This window comes from Amia ocellicauda, chromosome 11 (genome assembly GCF_036373705.1).
Source record: "Amia ocellicauda isolate fAmiCal2 chromosome 11, fAmiCal2.hap1, whole genome shotgun sequence".
NCBI classification, from domain to species: Eukaryota; Metazoa; Chordata; class Actinopteri; order Amiiformes; family Amiidae; genus Amia; species Amia ocellicauda.
The window spans coordinates 32,580,919-32,602,264 of NC_089860.1; the positions used below are offsets into that span (position 1 = coordinate 32,580,919).

General features: G+C 42.6%; 1 protein-coding gene across 5 annotated transcripts in view; it reads right to left on the reverse strand.

The window, feature by feature from the left end:
• rps6ka1 (ribosomal protein S6 kinase a, polypeptide 1) overlaps nt 1-21,346 on the reverse strand; it is a 66,402-nt gene that overhangs the window by 2,123 nt on the left and 42,933 nt on the right. For 2 of the 5 annotated variants that reach the window (XM_066717502.1, XM_066717506.1), the window contains 20 exons: nt 21,110-21,139; nt 15,600-15,716; nt 12,597-12,678; nt 11,473-11,553; nt 10,490-10,569; nt 9,871-9,977; nt 9,308-9,345; nt 8,974-9,116; nt 8,266-8,336; nt 7,582-7,670; nt 6,784-6,848; nt 6,222-6,324; nt 5,773-5,903; nt 5,041-5,166; nt 4,553-4,642; nt 3,263-3,421; nt 2,612-2,773; nt 2,264-2,340; nt 1,225-1,342; nt 346-483 (listed from right to left, as the gene is read on the reverse strand). In XM_066717502.1, coding sequence (XP_066573599.1) covers nt 346-483; nt 1,225-1,342; nt 2,264-2,340; nt 2,612-2,773; nt 3,263-3,421; nt 4,553-4,642; nt 5,041-5,166; nt 5,773-5,903; nt 6,222-6,324; nt 6,784-6,848; nt 7,582-7,670; nt 8,266-8,336; nt 8,974-9,116; nt 9,308-9,345; nt 9,871-9,977; nt 10,490-10,569; nt 11,473-11,553; nt 12,597-12,678; nt 15,600-15,716; nt 21,110-21,139 — 2,007 coding nt within the window. Of the gene's footprint in view, nt 1-345; nt 484-1,224; nt 1,343-2,263; nt 2,341-2,611; nt 2,774-3,262; nt 3,422-4,552; nt 4,643-5,040; nt 5,167-5,772; nt 5,904-6,221; nt 6,325-6,783; nt 6,849-7,581; nt 7,671-8,265; nt 8,337-8,973; nt 9,117-9,307; nt 9,346-9,870; nt 9,978-10,489; nt 10,570-11,472; nt 11,554-12,596; nt 12,679-15,599; nt 15,717-18,754; nt 18,996-21,109; nt 21,140-21,346 lie in introns of those variants that run through there. The other 3 variants (XM_066717504.1, XM_066717505.1, XM_066717507.1) reach the window with 3 other exon arrangements.

The following is a 21,346-nucleotide window of genomic DNA, read 5'->3' on the forward strand; positions in this document are numbered from 1 at the left end:
AGACAAGGACAGAAAAGAAAAGTTATTTTAGTCCACTAACTGTAGCCAATGCCCTGACATTTCTTTATTAAGTTAACAGTTGTGCACTATTGGAAACATGCATTTTTCTTTTTGCTCGCTGTGTACATCCACATACTCCTCCTCCTCCTCCAAATATTAGAAGAAGGAATTTAAAAGCGCATTGTATGAAAGTGCAGAAAAACACCACCAGTCAGTTTGAAGTGGTTTAAAGTGAGTTAAACCCAAACCCTGTTAACTAGTCTCTCTATCCCAGTTTCGTTTGCTCTCTGGGCGTTTTCCTGCAGACCCTCGGCGGAGGCCACGGAAAGCCTGGGGCGCGGGTACCTTGATGAGCTGGGCGTCCTGGTGCTGCAGCTTGCTCTGGGGCAGTTTGTCACGGTTGGTTATCCAGGGGTGCTTCAGGACCTGCTTGGCGGTCAGCCGCTGGTGAGGGTCCACGTGCAGCATCTTAGACACCAGGTCCTGGGAATAAAATCACACCCAGAAGACTCAACTCTCAGTTTGTCAGTAACAGTACTATTATGGATACGTTTTTAACTATTGACGTATTATTACCTCTCTCTAAGGTGACTTACCAGAGTTATAGTAATCATGTTTGTTTTTTATATCTGAAGTTACAAATATAAAATTCTACTAACTTGCAGAAGTACTGGCCTTTTGTTGATACCGCAGAATGCAGAAGATATCAAATACACTACAAGTGCTGATGATATGATACAGTACATAGTTACACTTGATCACAGTTAGTGCAGGAAAGCCACTTACAGACTGAACTGAATGCACTGTGAGTCAGACAGCGTGGGCCAGACTGGGGGTGAGTGCTTTAATCTGAGCCTAGTGGGAGCTATCTGGTAGCAAAATGTTGGAGATAATGGCATATTGGTGTGAAGCAGAGGGGTAGATGGTGAGATTTGTGCGTACAGGATAAACAATTCAGATTCCCCTCTCGCTCTCAAACCAGCACTGCATGCAATGATGTTAAATGTGTTTGGTTTGTTGTTTGGTTAGCAAAGTACATCAAACAGGAGGCCTTTTCCACAGTTTGTAGGCCATGTCCACCAATGTAAGCAAGACACACAGACAGGGATGTATTAACATCATCATGAATATAGAAGACTCACAAGACAGAGAAAAACAACAGATAAAGAGGAAAACACTCTTCAATAGAGATGGTAACAGCGGAACAGGGTTTTGGAAACCCACCTTAGCAGCATCTGAGATGGTGTTCCAGTTGCCCCCTTTCATGGTGAACTTGCCGCTCCCCATCCGGGTCAGGATGTCCTCTGGAGTGTCATCGGGACCGTTTGCAAACGGGGTATACCTGTGGACGGGGGGAGAGGGCACAAAGGTGTCATATTGACATTGAGCTGGCTTCACTGGACTCTGTGCCGATTCTGATGCCACGGTCTGTAAGAGACCTGTGGAGGTCACCAGGACAGCCACCACCAAAAAGGTGTTCTTCACAGAGTTGTCCTCTCATTCAGCACACAATGAATCAAATTGGGCCTCTGCTTTGCAAGGCACACCAGGATGTTTTAAAAACGAACAAAAGAACAAAAACAACAAAGCATGATTGATCAGCTGATCACACTCAGGATACTCCACCCAGACAAGTGCTTTTGAGGTGAGAAGTAAACAATTCACCTGCACCAACACTCCTCATGTGTAGTAGTCTGCTATAGCCACAGCGCACAGGGCAGGGGATGCACTCAGTTAGCTGTAGTACTAAGGTGTGATGGAGGAATGTCAAGAAAGTAGAGTACGGTTATAAAATGAAGTAAACATAAATAAATAAATGTGCAGGCTGATTGGGGAGGGCACACAATTGTTCTTCTCTCCACTTCCTGGAGTTGCACTGTTTTCCTGTGCACGATCAGATAACAGATTCCTCTTTTACAAACATACGCCACTGCCCAGTTCTCTCACTGCGCAGGCTGTGCATCAGAGAGGGGCGTGCGTGAGATAAATCGGCATTTGCGTTTGCACAGACAGTCAGCACAAATGTTTTTTGCTGCGAAACCTTGCAGAGTAGGATCTTGTGTTTAAGACCAGCTCAAAACGGTGTGGGCGGACAGCAGAAAACTGAATTACCTCAGACATGACGGGATAGCGCTCCATCCTCCATGCCGAATATATAATTTCATATCAAATGACTCAGAGCCCCCCCCTACGAGAGCATCAGCCAGACAGTTCGATGCTAAACGAATGCGATGCGAATTCCAAGACGTCGGCTCCGACTCACCCTGCCAGCATGGTATACAGCAACACGCCCAGACTCCAGATGTCACAGCCCTCGTCATAGCCCTGGCGCTTCAGCACCTGAGGACAGACAGACAGACTTTTTAATAATAAGCGAATAAAACTGAATTGAAGTACTAGATCTGTGAAGGCATCTGCCCCCGTATAATGAATCAGTCTATTTTAAATATGTGTTAACAGCAAAATAAAAACGGATGCACACACTGCACAAGAAACTGGGAGGCATTAGAATATGGGGGCAGATTTTAGAAACTGGCAGCCTGACACTCTATGCATGTGTACTGCTGGCGCTGGGGTAGATTTTAATTTGTGTTTCGCCGGGGACACTGACCTCAGGGGCCACAAAGTTCGCCGTGTAGCAGGGGGTCATCAGCAGGCCGTTCTCTGCCCTCAGCTGCTTGGCGAAGCCGAAATCACAGATGCGCAGCGACTCCGGGTTCCCAGACTCGTCCACGTACAGGATGTTACTGGGCTTCAGATCTCGGTGGACGACCTGCAGGGACAGAGAGGGAAGATGGGATTCAAGTTGAACGCTTCCCTTCCTGGAAGATGGGAGAGACACGGGGGGTGGAGGGTGTGGGAACCTGTACGTTTCATCAAAATGTGCGCACGGCTGCCTTCAGGCGCCGCAGTTCAACAAATCTGTGCGTTTTCTTCCTGGCAGCTGTACGCTTAGTGTGGTGGAAGATGTTTAATGGTTATGGGCTGCCGCACGTGGCAGCTGGAGTGTGGCAGAGCGGCCTCAAAGAAAATGAGCATCTTATGTCACTGCTTTATAAAAAAAGAGACCGATTACTCATTGTAATTACTAGGCGCATTCCCGTTACGTCTCTCTGGGGTTCTGGGATCATTAAGCCACTAACAACCGGCTGGGCCAGTCAGGCTGAACAGTCTCTCCTCAGGGACTGCTGGTGTTTCTGCGTTTCGGTGTGGTCCATGAGCCGACCGTGGTCCTGTGTGTCCTCCCCGCAGCGCCACTTACCCCTTGCGAGTGCAGGTACTCCACGGTCTTGGCGATGGTGTGGAGCACAGAGCTGGCCTCGCGCTCGGAGAAACACTTCTCTTTCAGGATGCGGTCCAGCAGCTCCCCGCCCCTCATCAGCTCCGTCACCAGGTACACCTGCTTCCCGTTGTCGTACACCTGTAATACAGCAGATCCCGTGGGTGAGCTCCATCACAATCGCCATCACCTCACAGATGTATCAGAGATGCATCTATACAGTGTTTGCAGAGCAGCTTGTATCCAGAAGTGAGAGAAGTGAAAAATTATTTATGTTGTTAACTAGGGGGTGGAAGGGGTTTAGGTGGGGAAGACTGTGAATGCTTTGATTTTTTGGGATTTAGTTCTAAGGCCCAGTTTATGGCGCCTATTCTGACGTCCTGTAATTAGTTATTGATAATTTAAGACTGGACCATGAGATCTGTGGGCTATCGAGCTGTTCATGATCTCAAAATGTACCGCAACTTCTGCTTCATTGATCAGAATTTAATTGTTCCAAGTCTTTATAAACTGATGACCTACTGTCTGGGATCAGACACACGGGTCACTATACCGGGGCAGGGGTTTGCAGATGCTGGCTTGGAGAGAACAGTGCCAACTACTGGTCTAAATGAGGATTTTAGCTGCCAACAGCTGAAAACCTTTAATCTCTCCAGCTTCAATGCTCCTCTTAAACGCAGGGTGATACCCACACGAAGCCTTTAGGTTTCACGATCTCAAAGAAATATCAAAATGTAATGAAGTCCACGACACTGCTTGTTAGTCTACGTCTTAATTAAACAAATTATTGAGACATCAGTTCAATTGTTTTGCTCAGCAAGTTGTATTTTGCTGTGGCTAATGGCGCATTGAAAGAGAGTGCATCCCACTGTGTGCTAACAGGATACCAAATTATATTTAAGACTTCCTGTACTGTTCAAGAGCTTCATTTCCCAGTCCCATTATTTATTTGATAAGAAATAATGATAAAGTCCCCTTATAAAATGGTTAGAAAATACATGGTACAGCTCTGGTACAGCAGAGCTCTGACCAAAGTGAAAAACTGACCGCACAGAATAAAGTATTGAAGCTCACTGCGATGTAACTGATCTAGGGATAAATGAACGATAGGGGACTACTTTTAAAAAAGAAAATCAAAAAAGATAAAACGGCTAATCCTCCAAACACCTTCTGAATGTCTTTTAAGTCATGGAAATGTAGTCTATTTTTATTCCTGGCCTCTGTTGACGTGCTGACAGACCGTAATGGCTGCCGTCCTGCAGCTGTACTCACGTCTTTCAGAGTGATGATGTTGGGATGCTGCCCGTATCTCAGCAGAATCTCAATCTCCTCCGAGGGATCGTTCTTACTCTTGTCAATCACCTGGGGGAGAGGTGTCAGGAGAGAAGCGTTATGCAAGTCGAACAGCAATGCAGCGGACAGATCAGTCCACTGAAAGGTAGACACGAGTGAACATGAGATAGAGATAGATCTCAGTCTCTAATGCTTTGGTCACAAGAATGAGAATTAAATCTGATTTAATTTGAATCTTGATTTGTTCGGATTCCACTAAAAAGTATAACAGAAATAGCGGCAGATATAAGTGTCCAAACGAAATGGGGAGATGGAAAAGGAGAGCAAGAACAAAAATAAAAAAGGAACAAAACCAAAAGGAGAAGCTGTAGTTTAATAAGTGGATGTTTTTAAGGGCAGGAGAGTCAGCAAGAGAGACATAGAGAGAGACAGAGAGCGCCACGGCCCCCTCAGAGCAGCGTCCTGACCTTGGCGGCGTACTCGGTGTTGGTGGCCTTGTGGACGCAGCGCTTGCACACGGAGTACGAGCCCATGCCGATGTCCTCCTTCAGCACGTAGCCGTCATTGAAGTGTGTGTTCTTCCCATGCAGCTGCTAACGACAACAGGGACAATGCAGCTGTAACTCAAGAGCTACCTACAGCACCTTCATGTGCAATTCCCAACGCAATGTGCGGGAGTAAAAACCGCGGGTTCACACTTATAACCGATACATCCAACCGAATTGTGTTTTACCTGTGCTTTATGGCAGTAACTGAATTCATAGCTCCATCTTGTGGCCAAACTAGGAGGCGTTTGTTCTTCCACCAGTGACGGGCTGTTCTGAGTGGCAGTTCCTCTTGATACTTTTTTGTAAACCCAATGTGTGTTGTATGCTGATTTTCTGTTATAGTTAATCTCAGTCAGCCAGATGGGCACATTTTAGGACTGAGATTTAGGCCTCAGCTTTACATACTTTCACTATAAAGCATCAGATACGAAAAAAAGTTAAAACGGTGTGAAGATGCTTTTCATCGCAGGGATAAACTGTTGTGGACTGACACTGCAGCTTCTTATTTTGCTCTGTTTTAAATGTTTTTGTGCGTTTTGTGTTTGTCTTGCTGCTGCAGTGTGAGCCACTCTGCCAGATCTCTCTCATCGTGAGGGGGAATTTATCCTGATTTGGGTCAGTTTCGTGCAGGAGACGGGGGGGGCTGCTGACCTGGACCACCGGGTGTGTGGTGGGGCGCGACGGCTCCTCTTTGCCCTCCTCCTCCAGCATCCCTGTAGCAACGAAACTGAACCCCCGGAAGAGCTGGTGAGCGCCGGCGCTGGGGGGCATCCCGGGGGAGTCTGTGGGAGACGGCAGCAACAAATGTCACAACAAACAGGAATCAGCCAGGGCCTTGATGGCAAAAAAAGCATCATATTAAATCAGTGCACCACAGTGCTCCACAACATCTGGACATTCAGAAAGGGGGGAACAAACCATAATTGCACTCAACTAAGGTAAAAAGACTGAAATACCCAGCACAGGGTGGGTTTCTATAACAACTTGCCGCTTGTACAACCTGGTTTGGATCAAACCTCATTGCCTTCCCTTCACCCAGGTACCTCTCCACTTGCTGTGTCCCATTTTAATCGCCCCACCCTCTGTGCCGAGACACTGACCTTTGGGTGTCCGCGAGGTGAACTCCGAGTCGAAGTAGAAAGTGTCATCTGGTCTGGCCACCGCGGGCTTGAAAGGGGGCTTGATTTCCCGTCGGAAGAGCCTCTAAAACAAGAGGAGAAAAGCAGGAATTGGTAACCACTAACTGCTGCACATCGCCGTTCTTTACAACATGTATGTATCTCCTTTGCCTGTAGAAAGTCACACAGCCAAGGATAAGACCCACCAGTGCTGTTCACTTTAAATCAAAGGTCTCAGACAGATAATACTTCATAAACGACTATGATGGAACATGACTCTACTATCTTCCTCTCAGTCTGTTGGAACAATGAAGGAACGATATGAGGATGGTGTGACATCACAGCACATCGTTGGTACTTTTGACATCAAATAACCTCTGGACTCTCAGTATTATTAAAGGAGTGTGTTATCAACTAAAAACGAATCCCAAACTAATTAAGCACAATAGAAAGGAGTCAAAAGTGCAGCCGCAGATTAATCTGCAAGTTTCGGGTTTTCATTTGTCGAAATCTGCTGCTGTGTTGGGCATTCGCAGCGACTTACATTCCAGTCTATTGTGGAGAAGAAGGCGTGACGTTTAATCTCCTCAGCGCCGTCGGCCCCCGAGCCTGCAGACCAGGATTGAACATGATCAATAACAGCAAAGATTCCTATTAGAACAGTTCAAGGCCCGGGTCCTGTGGAAGGATCCAAACAGCGCTGGTTTCGGTCGGCACTGTGTCTCATATCCAGCTGTGATTAGGCTTCCCCAGTAAGACAAGTCCTGCCAGTATCGGGTCCGTACAGTCAGCTCGAGTCTCCTTGAGATCGGCAACTGCGGTAGCTTAAGAAGAACAGGACCTGGGAGCCAGCAGACCTCTCGGTTTGCCATTTAGTGAATATTTTGCTAATTGTCAGACAATTTTTTTTGTTTTGACCACACAGTTAATCTCAATCCTTTTGATTTCTAATTGTTTGTATGTTAAGTTAAACATAAAGGCACAGACTGCCTAGTCCACTTTATGAGACAAATAAGACTCCCACAGGTTGGCGTTTTGCTCTGCTTCAAACCAGGTTTATCGAGCTGCCGGCCCCTGTACAGAATGTATTGCAGAAGCAGAAAAGCAATTAAAATATTATTAAACAGAATTCACAGTAAATCTGTGCAAATATCCTTAAAGTTAAATAAACCTGCAGTACCCCAGGACCTGGTTTGTGATTATATAAACGCATTTTACTCTAAAACTAATACAAAAGGAAATACATACATACATACATACAGATGTGATAGGTAATCTTATAATCTTATAATCTGCATTTCTCACTCATATGCTAGAAACCAGAAGTGGAAGACATTTTTACCTAATCTGTTGGCTGGATTTCTTTTGAAGAGAGCTCTCAGCAGACTCTGGGCCTCCGTACTGAGGAACTGCGGCATTCCCAGCTTTGCTCTGCGGGGTCAGGGTGGGAGGGGACGGGACAGTGAAGAAGGAGAGGATCATTAACATATGAAGCACTGCCATACACCCAGAACCGCACATTCGTTCAAGTAAATGTCTCCAGACTGGCCAAAGCTCAGTAAGGACCCCCATCTTTCCTTCCCTGCACAATAAATATGATAAAGAATGGACTCTCGAAAGTGAAAATGCTACATCAGAAAATGTATGCAAAACAGCTGTCTGGTGGGCTGGCGTGGCCTCAGAGAGCACAGGTCAGCATAACTCTAACGCTCCTGTCCCCCCAAGGCGAGGCCAGTAATAAAATAAGATTTCCGTAGTCTACCAGCACAGCTTCATGTGTTTTGTAATCTGCATTAAAAAGCAGAAGAGGAAAGTGTTAAGTTGCCAACATGCTCAGGGGAGATCTGATGTGAAGGGCGCGGAGGAAACGGACTCACACAAAGGGGAATTTGAAATCCTGGGTGGGAGAAGTAGGCAAACTCTGTACAGTGAGAAAGTGCAGTGCTGCCATGGTAGAGGTTTATCAAGAGTCAACAAGGATAAAGAGCAGCGCCAGTTAGTGTCTCACAAGAAAGGCAGTTCTTACTTGAGGATGAGGTTCATAGTCTCTTTGCGATCCTTCCCTTGGAAGGGCAAAGTCCCCGTGAGCATCTCAAACTGCAAAACACACACAGACGAGTTCAACAGCAACTCCCAATCACTCTGATTAAGAGCACATGTAAAAATAACATGCTTAACTTCACCTAGCATGCACACTGCAGTGGATTTAAACCCGTGCATATTTTTCCAAGATGTTCTCGATGGCATTCATTAAAAAATTTAAGTGCTTCCAGAAAGAAAACACTACAACACAAACAGAGTGGCTAGTTTGAAACTGTGTGGTCAAATAGCTAGCAGATGTGAAAAGCTTATTTGCAGAACTACAAGGACAAAAAATAAATATTGATTAACTTTGTTAAGTCCGATTGATTAGTACAGTGTTTGTCAATCTTGCCCTGGTGGCTACAAATAACTCAGTTAAACTAATTTGCTTCATTTGACTTTTTTAAATTGTGTAGCTTATAAGAAGTTGGAGATTTAAAGTTCCATCTACAGTTTCATACTTAACATGATATGGATAAGGTTTAAAATAATTTATGATTTCAGATTAGGCAAATTATTAGTTTAATTGGGGTTCAGTTATGTACTCTACTAGTAATTAAGTAATCGAGAGCTCAGTTGGGCAGGGCAGGGTGTCCCCAGGACCAGCATCGAGAGCCACTGGTGTAGGTGTGTGCATGTGAGGTCTACGTACCATCAGCACTCCGAAGGACCACCAGTCAGCGCTGTGTATGTGACCCTGTCGGTTCACCACCTCAGGAGCCATGTACTCCACCGTGCCACAGAAGGAATACGCTTTCTTCTCATGGTCAATGGCTTCCTTACACAGGCCGAAGTCTAGACACACACAGACACACACAGCAGGGTTAATGAAATCGCCTTCATTTGAGCTTTGAGAGCAGCAGTGGCTGGAATGAACAGAACACCTGAAAATAATCTTTTTAATCTTAAAATTGGCAATTAGAAAGGGGTAACAGTGGTAATGTTGTAAATCAACACAATTCCACACACACTCTGTTCCCACTCACCTGTGAGTTTAATGTGTCCTTCTTCATCGAGGAGGATGCTAGAAAAAGGACACAGAAGAAAATATAATTATTATAACTTTTCTCCAGGCGGATCACTGTGATTTTATACTTAAGGGAGGTATGTTGGATTTGTGGAAAACGTACAATTTCAGAATCTCAGAAGAGCTGTGAACTGCAGGCTCGCTACGGTTTGTTTTCTGTTCTTCAGATGTGCGAGTTTATGTAAAAACGCCAGCAGTTTAAAATTGTGTTAAAAAGTGTAATTTGTGTCAACCCCACTCGAGCACATCTCAATCTACAATTTGTTTTGCTTCCTGCTCCAGATTTCATGAACTAAAATGATGGAGGTTCGGGGTGTGCGTCTTAAGATCAATTAAGATCAACACGTGAAAACTTTAAGCAATAAACTTCCAGTCTCAGATCAGCTCAACAACACCGACATCAGGGGTCACCGTCAGCTTCAACATATACAAATGACCATTTAATTAGCGTCCGCTGCCCTTCTATACAAAAGAGGTGGAATTGCGCCAGGCCTAACTAAGAGGCCTAGCTTTCGAGCGTACTTCTCAGGTTTGAGGTCCCTGTAGATGATTCCCAGGCTGTGCAAATGGTCCAAACCCAATGCCAGCTCTGCCAGGTAGAACTTGACGTCCTCTTCGGTGAACATCACCTGAAACACAAACCCACATACTGCAGCCTGAGCAAGAGCGACCAGATACCATCTTACGGCGCGTCTTAAAGACTATTTTGATATAAGCGGATAATAAACGGAGCGGACACTCAATTTCACATTCTCACAACATTTACAGACATTCATACAGGGTGCGCCATTTACCTGTACCTGAAGTGTACCTGTCATAGTGTGTAGAGTGAAGGAGATCTGTGGCAGTGATAATTTTCCCACATTACTACTTCACTTAAATACAATGCTTTTCTTTGTTCAGCTTTGTTTAACTACACAAATGAAGGTGTCTTCTATAAATGGCCCACCGTATATAAGTCATGTGCAGAAGATATTGACAGTTAATAAAATTCAGGTTATAAAGAATATATACAAAGGTCATTTGCAACACAGAATACCTACCTACCTCCCATACACATATATGAAAATAATGAAAATTAAAATGGAATAAAAATGAAATGGCCATTGTTATAAGAGGGGAAATAATAAAAGACTGGTACCTCTTTTGACAGCCGGGTGAACAGGTCCCCGCCTCTGAGGAAATCTAAAATGAGGTACAGCTTTCCCTCGGTCTGGAAGGCTAGAGAGAAACATCCCGAGAAAAGGACGTCAATATTTTTTTGTAGTCAAGCACCAAAAGATTAAAAAAATGCAAATTCTTCTGTGGGAAGGAGACCATTTGATGCCTGCAAACATAGTGTCAAAATATCTGATTGAAGTCTTGCAGAAGATGCATCTTTAAGTCGACCATAGAAAGTCACTCACAACTTAGGAGAGAAGTGTCTAAATAACTGGTAATTATATTATTATTTGTATTATTAATTCATTCATCTTACACACTCAGTCACTAGATAAGTGAGGACAGACAGAGGCATGTAGTATAAACCCGGTGCTAAAACCTCAGGGTTAAAGATAACTGTCTGAGCTTGTATTTTGCTCAAGACTCACTTTCACTTTCACTCAACTCAACACAGGAATGGGTAAATTAGTAAATCAGTTAAAGCAGCCCAAAGAAATGTGCAAATAACAGCCATTCTACATGCACCATTGAACAACATGTGCTAAGCCACCCAGACAAGCAAATATAGGCTTTATATTAGTATTTGTGTCGAAAGGTACCGCAATTATATGTGAAGGGTACGTTTATTTAAATAGAAGGATCTTTTTAATAGAGTGTCAACACAATGGTGCACCGAGGTCACATCCACTTGCATGCAGCTTCTTGCACAACGTGACTGTGCAAAAATGTGGTTTCTGCTTCTCTGCTGTGTGTTATTGCGAAGCTACAGGGCGACAGAAACATGTTTATTTTTGTTCCTTTCCAATAAGTGACATCTTCGAGGTCTCGGTAGGATTAGGTTGAAAACACATCAGAACTTCAACAAAACATTTAGTAGACTTCTGTACATGCCTAATGTTAGCATAAATGTAATCACTGTAATGAAAAGATTACAGTATGGCAAGGCACTGTGTTTGCACTCACCGTAATGCAGTTTCACAACAAACGGATGGTTGACATCTGCAAGAATGTCCCTCTCCATTTTCGTTCTCACCCGATCCCGCACTATAGAAAATAACAGGACATGGGTTCAACATGCTCTGGGGAGATCTGATGACAATGCAATGTATTGATTAGCCTTACAGTAAGTGAATGTGAGATCCTGGACGGAAGAAACCAAACCATTTGCAGCCTTCACCTAAATCTGTTACTGACAAATTAAATTTTAATCTGTTGATTAAGTTATACCTACTAAACAAAGGTTGAAGGTTTATTGAAAGCTTGCTTAGGAGTAAATTCCAGTCAAATGAACCACACTAGAAAAGGTAATGTCTGTACTGAAGTTAGTGACTGTATTTGTGGGCTTATTTTAATTCAAAATACTGCACAATTAAAGTCTAACGTACAGAGCCCTGCCAAATCAATGTAAGCGCTCTGTGCAGAATACAATTGAGACAAAACACTAAGCACAAAACCAAGCAGTTTGAAGAAAGCTACTGATGTTTATTTCATTTTTATTTACTTGTTTGTTATGAAACAGAAAAATAACCTCCACTGAGAGCAGAAGGGATGGGTACACGAAACCGCAAGCTGATAAAGAAGCGTTACATTGCCACAATAAGGGTGGGAAGATGCTTCTTTTAAGAGGTTTATGTTAAAAGTACTAAAAACAACAGAAAAGCACGTTTGTTGTTGAGTAGCGAATGGGTGACAGATCTCTTCAAAAACAACACAGCCACTTCCTGCAAACTGAACTTGTCCCAGAGGCGTCAACTCACAGCAGAACAAGAGTGTTTCTAATCAGGCACAGGTGTGCAAATTCAATACCATTAAATATTGATTTTAAGATTAATTGAAAAATGTGCCAGGCTTTTGTTAGTTCAATAATTTAGGGGGAAAAAAAACTCAAGGGGATGTGAAAACACTAACCGTATATGTTTTTGGTAAAGCACTGTGCTGCATATGTTCATGTGTCTAATGCCAATGCTGTACGCTATGACATATATAAATAACTAAATACATTGGCAAACAGATTGTAAGGAGCACTCAATCCCTCTCACATTGAAGAGAAATCACACAGTCAAGAAATCCTTGTGTTCAAGTCCTACCTTTGAGGGTGGCCTTTTTCAGGACCTTCATGGCGTACAGCTGGTTGTTGTCTGGAGGAGTGACCTTTCGAACCAGAAACACCTGAGAGAGAGAGAGAGAGAGAGAGAGAGAGAGAGAGAGAGAGAGTCGTTCATTAAGTCTTCTACAGAGAAACCACATTCTCATAAATGACATGAAACTAAAATAAAATCAAACATTTACAACATTACTAAAAACCTGTGTAAGCTGCCTGGGACTCCTAACTAAGTGGAAATCCAGTCTTACACTCTGCAGTTTCATACAGTGGTTTTCTTGTTATGAAACTTGGCTTGGTGCTAAACATTGTATTATTATGGTTCCAGGTAACAAGCTGGTTCATTAAATATATACACACACCACTTCTCTTTCATTGGTACCTCTCAGGGTGGAAATTATACAGAGCTGTTTTGAATAAACCTTTTAAAGAACTATGGTGCCGATACTTGTAGTTAATAGCCTCAAACATGATGTACACTTTACATGTTATGATTAATAACTGCTGGCCAATGAATTAATGTACACTGCTTATTTTCAGGGGTTTCAAGTTCTAAGCGATTCCTACAGTCCCAGGAGGAAACCTGAAACCAATTAATTTCAGAAACAAAGAGATTATTACAAAAACAAGGGTTTATAAACTAATGGTTTAGTGAAGAGTATTCCTGCTGGGGTATTCTTGTGGCATCAGAACAAAAAAGGAGTGTTAAATATAAATTGGGAGATTATTAAAACGGATTTCAGAGATTTAAAAGGGTTTAGATTTCAAATCCCACTAGTCCACTAGTCTGCTGAATTGAGTTTCTGTCACGCTTCTGCCTGGATATAAATTGGGCACCAGAATGACAGCAACAGCGCTGGCACTGTTCTAACTTAATTGGAAGTGTGTCAACGAGACGTACAGCTGCACTCCGCAGAGAGACAAATCTGTGAGGACCGAACTCCCTCTACAGACTGGGGGTAGGAGCAAATGAAAACGTTGACATAGCTGTGAAAGTTCAAACCTGCACCCTCTCGCGTTTCAATTTATTGTCAATTTCAACTACTTATAAATCAAAATATGACGGGGTACAGGCTTGTAATTTACGATTGCCAAGAAGGTCAAAGTTTTGATTAGGTCTGGCCATAAGTTCCCCCGAGTCTGTGTCAGTGGGAAAGGACTCTGGGCAAATGTGTACTTTCATCAGCTCTGGGTGAGCTTACATTGTTGGTCAGTCAGATATGATTTGCATTTTTTCCTGGCGTATCAATATTTTTGGAATGACAGAATCAACAACATTTGCTTAAGTCGTCTTGGCCAAACAGTCACAGAGACAACATGACATCCGCAGGCGATTCCAATTCCACTGTAAGGCGAAGTCATGATTTTGATGATATGGGGAGTAACACAAACATAACTACTGTTTGTGAAGCCTGCCACCGACTGAAATTCCCCTTTTGATTTTAATTTTGCATGGTATCAACCATTCGTGCCATTAAGAGTTGTTTCTGGTGAATCTATTTAAAACCAAAATGCTTCAATTGCCACTTTGAGAAAAAAAGCAGAAAGAATGGAAATGGAATTCTAATAAGATGTTAAAATCAAAAAATCTTGGAAAAACAAGTGACACTAAGCCCGAATATTATAAACCTCAAACTGTCTTTTCTTGGTTTATTCATGAGTAAAATTACTGTCATGACTAAAAGCTCGTTTCGCATGTCCCTTAAATCGGTATAAATTACATTTTTAAGCCATTTTCCTCTGTCAGTTTAAAAGGTAGCTGCTTTTTTCCCTAACTGCTGCCGCCACAGATTTGCATAAAGGCAAAAATAATTACAGATAATTTATTGTAGGGAAATATTAAGTGCTGCACTTTGTGTTATGATAGGAAGCCTCATTCTCATTTGAAAGTTGATAAAGAGGTTTTTCATCACATGACGCAATGACTAATGTCCTCTTAGATTCACAAACTTTTTTCATGACTTAAGTAACTTAATTTACTGACATTTCTACATGTTTTGTGAGGGATGGCTCGGGGGGGGGGGGGGGGCTTTTAACTGTTTCCAAGCATCTAATTTTTCAGTACAGCTGGTGAGAAAGATGTTAAAATCGCATGCGACACACATTTAATCAATGACTGGTAATACACACGGCATGGCGGTGTAAGTTGATTCGGGCCTGTTATTTTTGTGTTCCTCATTAATAAATATGAACATGTGCAAAACACACAGTATGAATTTGCAGCATAAGAAGCTATTTAAGTTGAAAGAGGAAATTCTGTTATAATGACTTCTGCTTTTTTATAATACGGTGTGCTTTTCCCGGTAAAAGTATTATTTTTGTATCTCCGAAATGCAAAAGATTTCCAGTTACTTGTACAAACCCTACACACAAAAATTATGTTCAGGTGCTCTGGCTAGAGATATTGAATTTAGTAAACAGCTGATTTGTATCTGTTCACTGTGTAGTGCTTGTGAGGATATTTTAATAAAAAACTTAATACAAAATAAAAATAAAAGCTTTGCATTAAAAGGGACCTAACAAACACAGACTGAAAACACAGGGTTGTGTGAAGATGGTCTGTACCCTAACAGCAAGGTAAACAGGTTTGGTGAATTTCTGTTTACAAGGTGCTACTCGAGTGGCAGTCTTGCAGCTGTTGTGTTCGTTACAGATGGAAAACCACCACAGAGAGAACAGTGATAAGCCCTCCCTGCATCTCAACACACAACAACATCCGATTGGTTTGTGCCCTTCATGGGGCTTGTGCAACGAACAACCAAGCAAGCCCTTCTTCCCACCTCGCCGAGCATGCGGTTCTTCTAGCTGGGAATATTCTGCAGTGTGATCTTAAACTAAAGGACATCTGCAAAACCCATAACTTTCAAAGGCTCAAATCCACACACTGAAAGAATGGAGCCAGTGTCATCCTGTACTCTGGAGGAAGATACCAGCCTTTCTAACCAGAAGATACCAGTGTAAAGATGTGCTTCGGGGGGGGACGACTCACCTTTCCAAAGGAGCCCTGCCCCAGGACTTTAAGCAGCTCAAACTGAGAAGGGTCTGCTTTCTCCGAGCCCTCCTTGACATGGTGCGTGATGTTGATCTCTTTGATGACGTCATCCTCCTGAGAGGAAAGAGGGAGTTTGCTTTAGGACCCAATGTCAGACTCGGCAGAACTGCGGCCCACCCTCCCCCAGTACAGCTAACAAGAAAGGAGCATCCAGCAGGTTTTGAATAAGCTTGCAAGTTGATTGGAACGATTTAGAAGAAATACAAAACGGGATAAAAGCCATGTATCTGCAAATCAACAAACTCTTCAGCTTGAAAAACAAGCCTGAACCCCAACAATTTCCACAGACCACCAATTCAGTTTTCACTGCTGAACAATTTTAAAAGTTCACAGAGATTTATTTTGTCAATCATAGTAAGACAGATACGCCTAGGGTACAAATAAAATAAAATAAAATGCTTCATGTAACCCTGGAGAGCTGTGTCTCTGTGAATGAGAGGGCAGGAACACCTTTTAATAGGACTACTGTGGTCCTGCTCTCTGAGTAAGAATGATAATACACTATTATTAAAGACTGCAGAGATCCGAACAAAAACAAAAAAACAGGCACCGATCACAGACAGTCACCAGCACGAGCCCTCAAAATCAAGTCATGCACAAACCTGACAGAACAGAAGGAAAAAACATGTGACCCTTTAAAGGAATACAGTAACACAATGATTAAACAAGAAAATTATGCAACCGTTGTGCTAGTGGGAAGCTTCTAACCACAATGTAACTTTTGCTAATGCATCTCTTATTTCTATCTCAGTTAATACATGTTCTCTGTTGAAGTCTATTATAATTATAGACATACACCTTATTTGCTTTAGTTGCTGTATCACATACCAATTTGTAGTTTGACAAAATGATTTATTATTTGACATTTTAACACTTTAATATACTTTAAACTGCACATTATAATTATCACACACACACACACACATATAGGCTATAACAAAAAAACAATTTTTGTAGCAGAGAAAACACAATCCTCTGATACAGGGCAGTAACGCACAGGAAGTCTGGTGAAGAAGCCAGCGTTAGAGTTGACAACTGATGAGACACAAATCCTGATGGCTAGAATCACACTGCCAGCCACAGACTGAGGGCCAGAAGTTGCAGTGGTTTTGACAAGAATGTGGTCCCTTGCCAAGCAGCACTGCACGCATTTCTGAGAATATTCGTCATCACGAATTAGACCAGTTGTGCTGTAAATCGCTCAGTGTGTGTGTGTGCGGTTTTGGATCTGGACGATTGACACATCAATAAGGTACCGTTTTAGAGTGGAGCTTCCCTGACTTAGAACACAAAGTCTGGAGGCAAATGAAATCTGTTCTCTGGATGAAATCAGTCAACATGGAAGAAATCATTCAGGAGAGGCTAACGGCGATAATATAAAGTTGTATGAATCCATTGTACATAAGCTCGATCCATTTCAGGTCTGATCAACACTGCCTATTTGCTGCACATCGTAATTACACAGCAGTATCTTTCTCTGCAAACTGTGACCATACTTAATTTGCATGTACAATTATGTCCTGCCCTGGCTGAGTGCCCCACTGACTCCAAAATAATACAGTCAATAGACCTGACACTTCTGGTTTGTTTCCAATTGCGCGTCATGTTCAACAACTGCCCTGAAACCCGCCAGGAAGCCGAAAAACTAAAGTGCTGAGCGATCGTGAAGGTGAAAATGGGAACCGAGGCAACAGTGAAAACAAGATAGGATCGACTGCAACAGACAGAAAACATTTGGTGCCGTGAGAGGAAACGTTGTCCTGCAGCGGAGCGCTCAAATAAAAGCCTCCCCGAGGTGCGAGCAAGACGAACACAGTCTCTCCTGGCCCGCTGTCAGAGAACAAGGACAGGCACACGTGCATTGTGGGGTGTGTGGTTACACTGTGAAAGTTCAGGTCACAGAACTGCTCAATCCTGTCACTAACAAACAAAACCTCCCAGAAACTCTGCAAATTAGAACAAACAGAAGAAAGTCTCAATTTGTCATTAACTCAGCAAGGCACACAACATTTTGGATTTTAACTTGCACATTGTGAAAACTCTGCACTGTGGTCCACATACACATTGAACAATCACACATTTCCATGGCTATTGAGAGTACAGACTGCATGACCACTGTTCTTGTCTATGATGGTTCAATGCAGGCAAACATGTCTATGAAATAGATAATATTCTGACCACATCCATTTCTTCCCAGATGCAACAGCTAAGATGTTTGGCAAGCACGAATTAGCATTTAGAGATACTTGCAAATGATTTCAACATATATTCAAATATTTGAACATCTCTGGAAATACTTGAGCTATTAAAGACGTATTTAAATGCTTTCAAGATCTAAATTCATTTCAGATATCTTTAAATGTTTTCAAAATATATTCAAATGTACTTTAAAATCAATAAATAAATTCATTTTAAGATAGCTGAAATACACTGAGGTGTCGCTAAATAAATACCTGTATGATGCCTGAGATTATCACTTACTGTTCAGTTTATTTCTTTGTAACTGAACAAGTAAATAGAAACTGTAAATCTACCTGAATTTAGAGGAAGTTATTTAGAGACAAAATGTATTTCAGTTCTCAAAATAGAATGGAAGTTTTTTTGAGATTAATTTGAAATATCTTGAAATGTATTTGAGATATCTGTCAGTATATTTAAATTAGAAGAGGGGTTATATTGGACGGCAGCACAAGAAAACTGAAGCGCACTAATTCTCACACGGATCATTTCTGTTAATCAGAGCAACGAGAGTGATGCTCCGTGCAGCCGAGTGAATCACAAATGCCTGAACTCCTTCCTCTCTGGCAGGCAGTCCCAATGAGCTGTTCCCCAACAACTACAAACTCACAACAGGTTGAAGGCTGAAGGTACTGTTTGCAAACAAGACATGTCATTTCCCTCCTGCATCACACTTGTTAAAAACACTTCTTTACCACCGAGTCTGTCTATTTAAGCGCTTCTATCACCCAGTGTATAGAGGGCTGGTAAAACAGCAGTGTTTCACCACAGAGATTGTCGAGCAATCTAAATGCTTAGCCCCACATAAGCCATACCCCAACCCAAGCCGCAGGGAGCCGTCCCACTGTACTGACCGTGCCCCAGCTGTCTGCTGTGCAGGAGGCGGTGGTGCCACTGGCAGAGTCCTTAGCGCTGGCCAAATTCTTTCTCTGTTGTTTCCTGAACAGGTACAGCAGCACATACCGGCGGAGGTTAAACTTCCGCTTCTCCATATCTCCCCACCACCCCCAGAGCTTCCCCAGCGAGGAAACGGACTCTCATCCCAAGGCAGGGAGAGCCTACAAATCCATGTACGAATGACACGTCCCAAATTGAGGAGGGGTGGGGGGGAGGGAAAGTATTTTCTTTTCAACCTCTCTCTCTCTCTCTCTCTCTCTCTCTCTCTCTCTCTCTCTCTCTCTCTCTCTCTCTCTCTCTCTCTCTCTATCTCTCTCTATCTCTCTCTCTCTCTATCTCTGCGTCTCTCACTTGTTTTCGGTCTTTCTTGCTCTGTGTCTGTACAACATTACAGGAAGGAAGCAGCTGGTGCAGCCCAGACCTAAATAGTGAACCTGTGATCTGTCCCACAGCAAGCCACTTCCGTCACACCAAGCCTGTAAAAAACACGAACTCACTGCTCATGCGCATCTCCATTCCCCACCCTGCTCTTCCTCATTAGAGGCATTGAAGGGCTCCTCCCTATCAGTAAACACCCAAGTATAGAGAACCAGTTCTCATCACTCAAAACAGCCCGATGTTCCCCTTTCTGCGCATTCAATTGACGTGAGAGACATTTTCATAGAATGCTTTCTGTTGCAGTACTTTAAATAAAACATGTGTAGATTCAAATGGAAACAGGAAGGTAGATCAACAGGTAGAGAGATGCATTAATAGCTAGCAAATACATAACATCTCTTAGCAGAAGTTGCCTCTATAATATTATTCGATGTGTTCTTTAAATGACCATCCGTGACAAGATTATTATTCCTGTCTTGAGGCTCTTATAATGATCTCTTCTGGCACAGAGTCAGGTGTGACTGAATGTAGGTAAAAGGGTTTACGTCTCAGTTGTCAGGTATGAAATCCAACTGACATCAAATTGAGAACTGAGGTGGCACCACACTGCTGTAAAGTAGAGCAATTGTTCCCAAACAGTTGACCAAGGTTAATCAAGCTAGGCAAAAGACAAATAGAGCAGCAGATTTCACAGCTGTCTTCGGATCACTCAGAGGAAGAGGTGTGTGTTACGTCAATCTCCACAGCTTGTGTGCGACAATATCCAGGCTGTTGTTTTGCTCCACAGCAGACTCTCTGTAGTCTATGGAGAGCTGGGAGTGTTGGGATGCATCTCTGCAAATGTTTTGGTGAGCTTTTCATTGGAAGATGAACTTGTATTTTTACAGTGGTTCTGAAATCTGTACAAAACCCCAATAAAAAGTCCTCTTAAAAAACAAAAACAAAAAAACAGAAAATCTGGTTGGATAAAGGCAGGTGGGGGACATAATTTGAGTCTCTCAAATGGCAAGATCACATCAACCTCTTGAAATAAAATGTCAGCTCAGTCCCAGAGGATTATTATTTTTAAAAAAGTGTGAAAACCACAGACTATATTCTACACTTCCTGACACTATTCCAGTTTCCAAGGGAAAATCTTGCTAGACGATGTGAGGCAAAATTAAACGGGGAAACAGATGTTCAGATATTTGGTATGAGGTTACCACTTCACTTTCATATCCTCTTACCTTACACTGCGCCTCTAACACTATCTGTCCAAAACTTCTGTCAAACTGTGAGGTTTGCACACACTGAATGGTTATGATGACATTGTGAGGCTCCACAATGTCATCATAACCATTTAAATAAATAATTAAAAGCAGAGTTGTAAAATGAGAAACGAATGAAGAAGAAAAAAAAAAAAATATATATATATATATAGCCATCCAAAACGGGAAAACAATCACCTCAACAAAATACCCGTGCTGTATGCATTACAATTCAGTGTGCTGTATCCCGGAAGACATTTCTGGTAAATGACTGAAAATGTATCCCAAGGTAGAAATAAAGTGGACAAACAAACCCACACACACAAAAAACTTTTAAATAAAACCCTTTTCAATGGAGGGGAATAGACATACAAGTCACTGTATGTTCTCTGACGAATACAGCCATCATGGAAAATCCATCGAATGATGCTGTTGTGGCGAAAGTGGTTTGGTTTGGAAACAACAAAGCCCAACGAGACCTTTTGCCGTCAATGTTAATCTTATGATCTGTTATACTGATAGAAGAGATTGCTTATCGAAATGGGTTCCCAACAAGTTAACCATTCAGTCAGCCAGTCACCGCCCGCTGCTTTGAATTTGAACGAGTTCCCGTCACAAAGCTGAGAATAACCAGAGAAAGAGGAATTTGATTAGAGGATTAGGCGGTAAAGTGTGGGTCAACAGTACCGTGTTGTAGCGTGCATCCCCTCCAGCGCTCTGTGAAACGAGAGAGAAAGCAAAAAATAACTGCACTGTACAGACTTCCTCATTCCCTCTGTAAAATTAGCTCTCATGGAGAAGAGCAGCCTCTGCGCATAAAATACATTGCACAACCCTCTCTCTCTCTGCTTTTGGTTTCAAATGCCTTCTTTGACCTGTCCCTTGTATGAAACAGGACCCACATACACACAGGGTTACAACAGT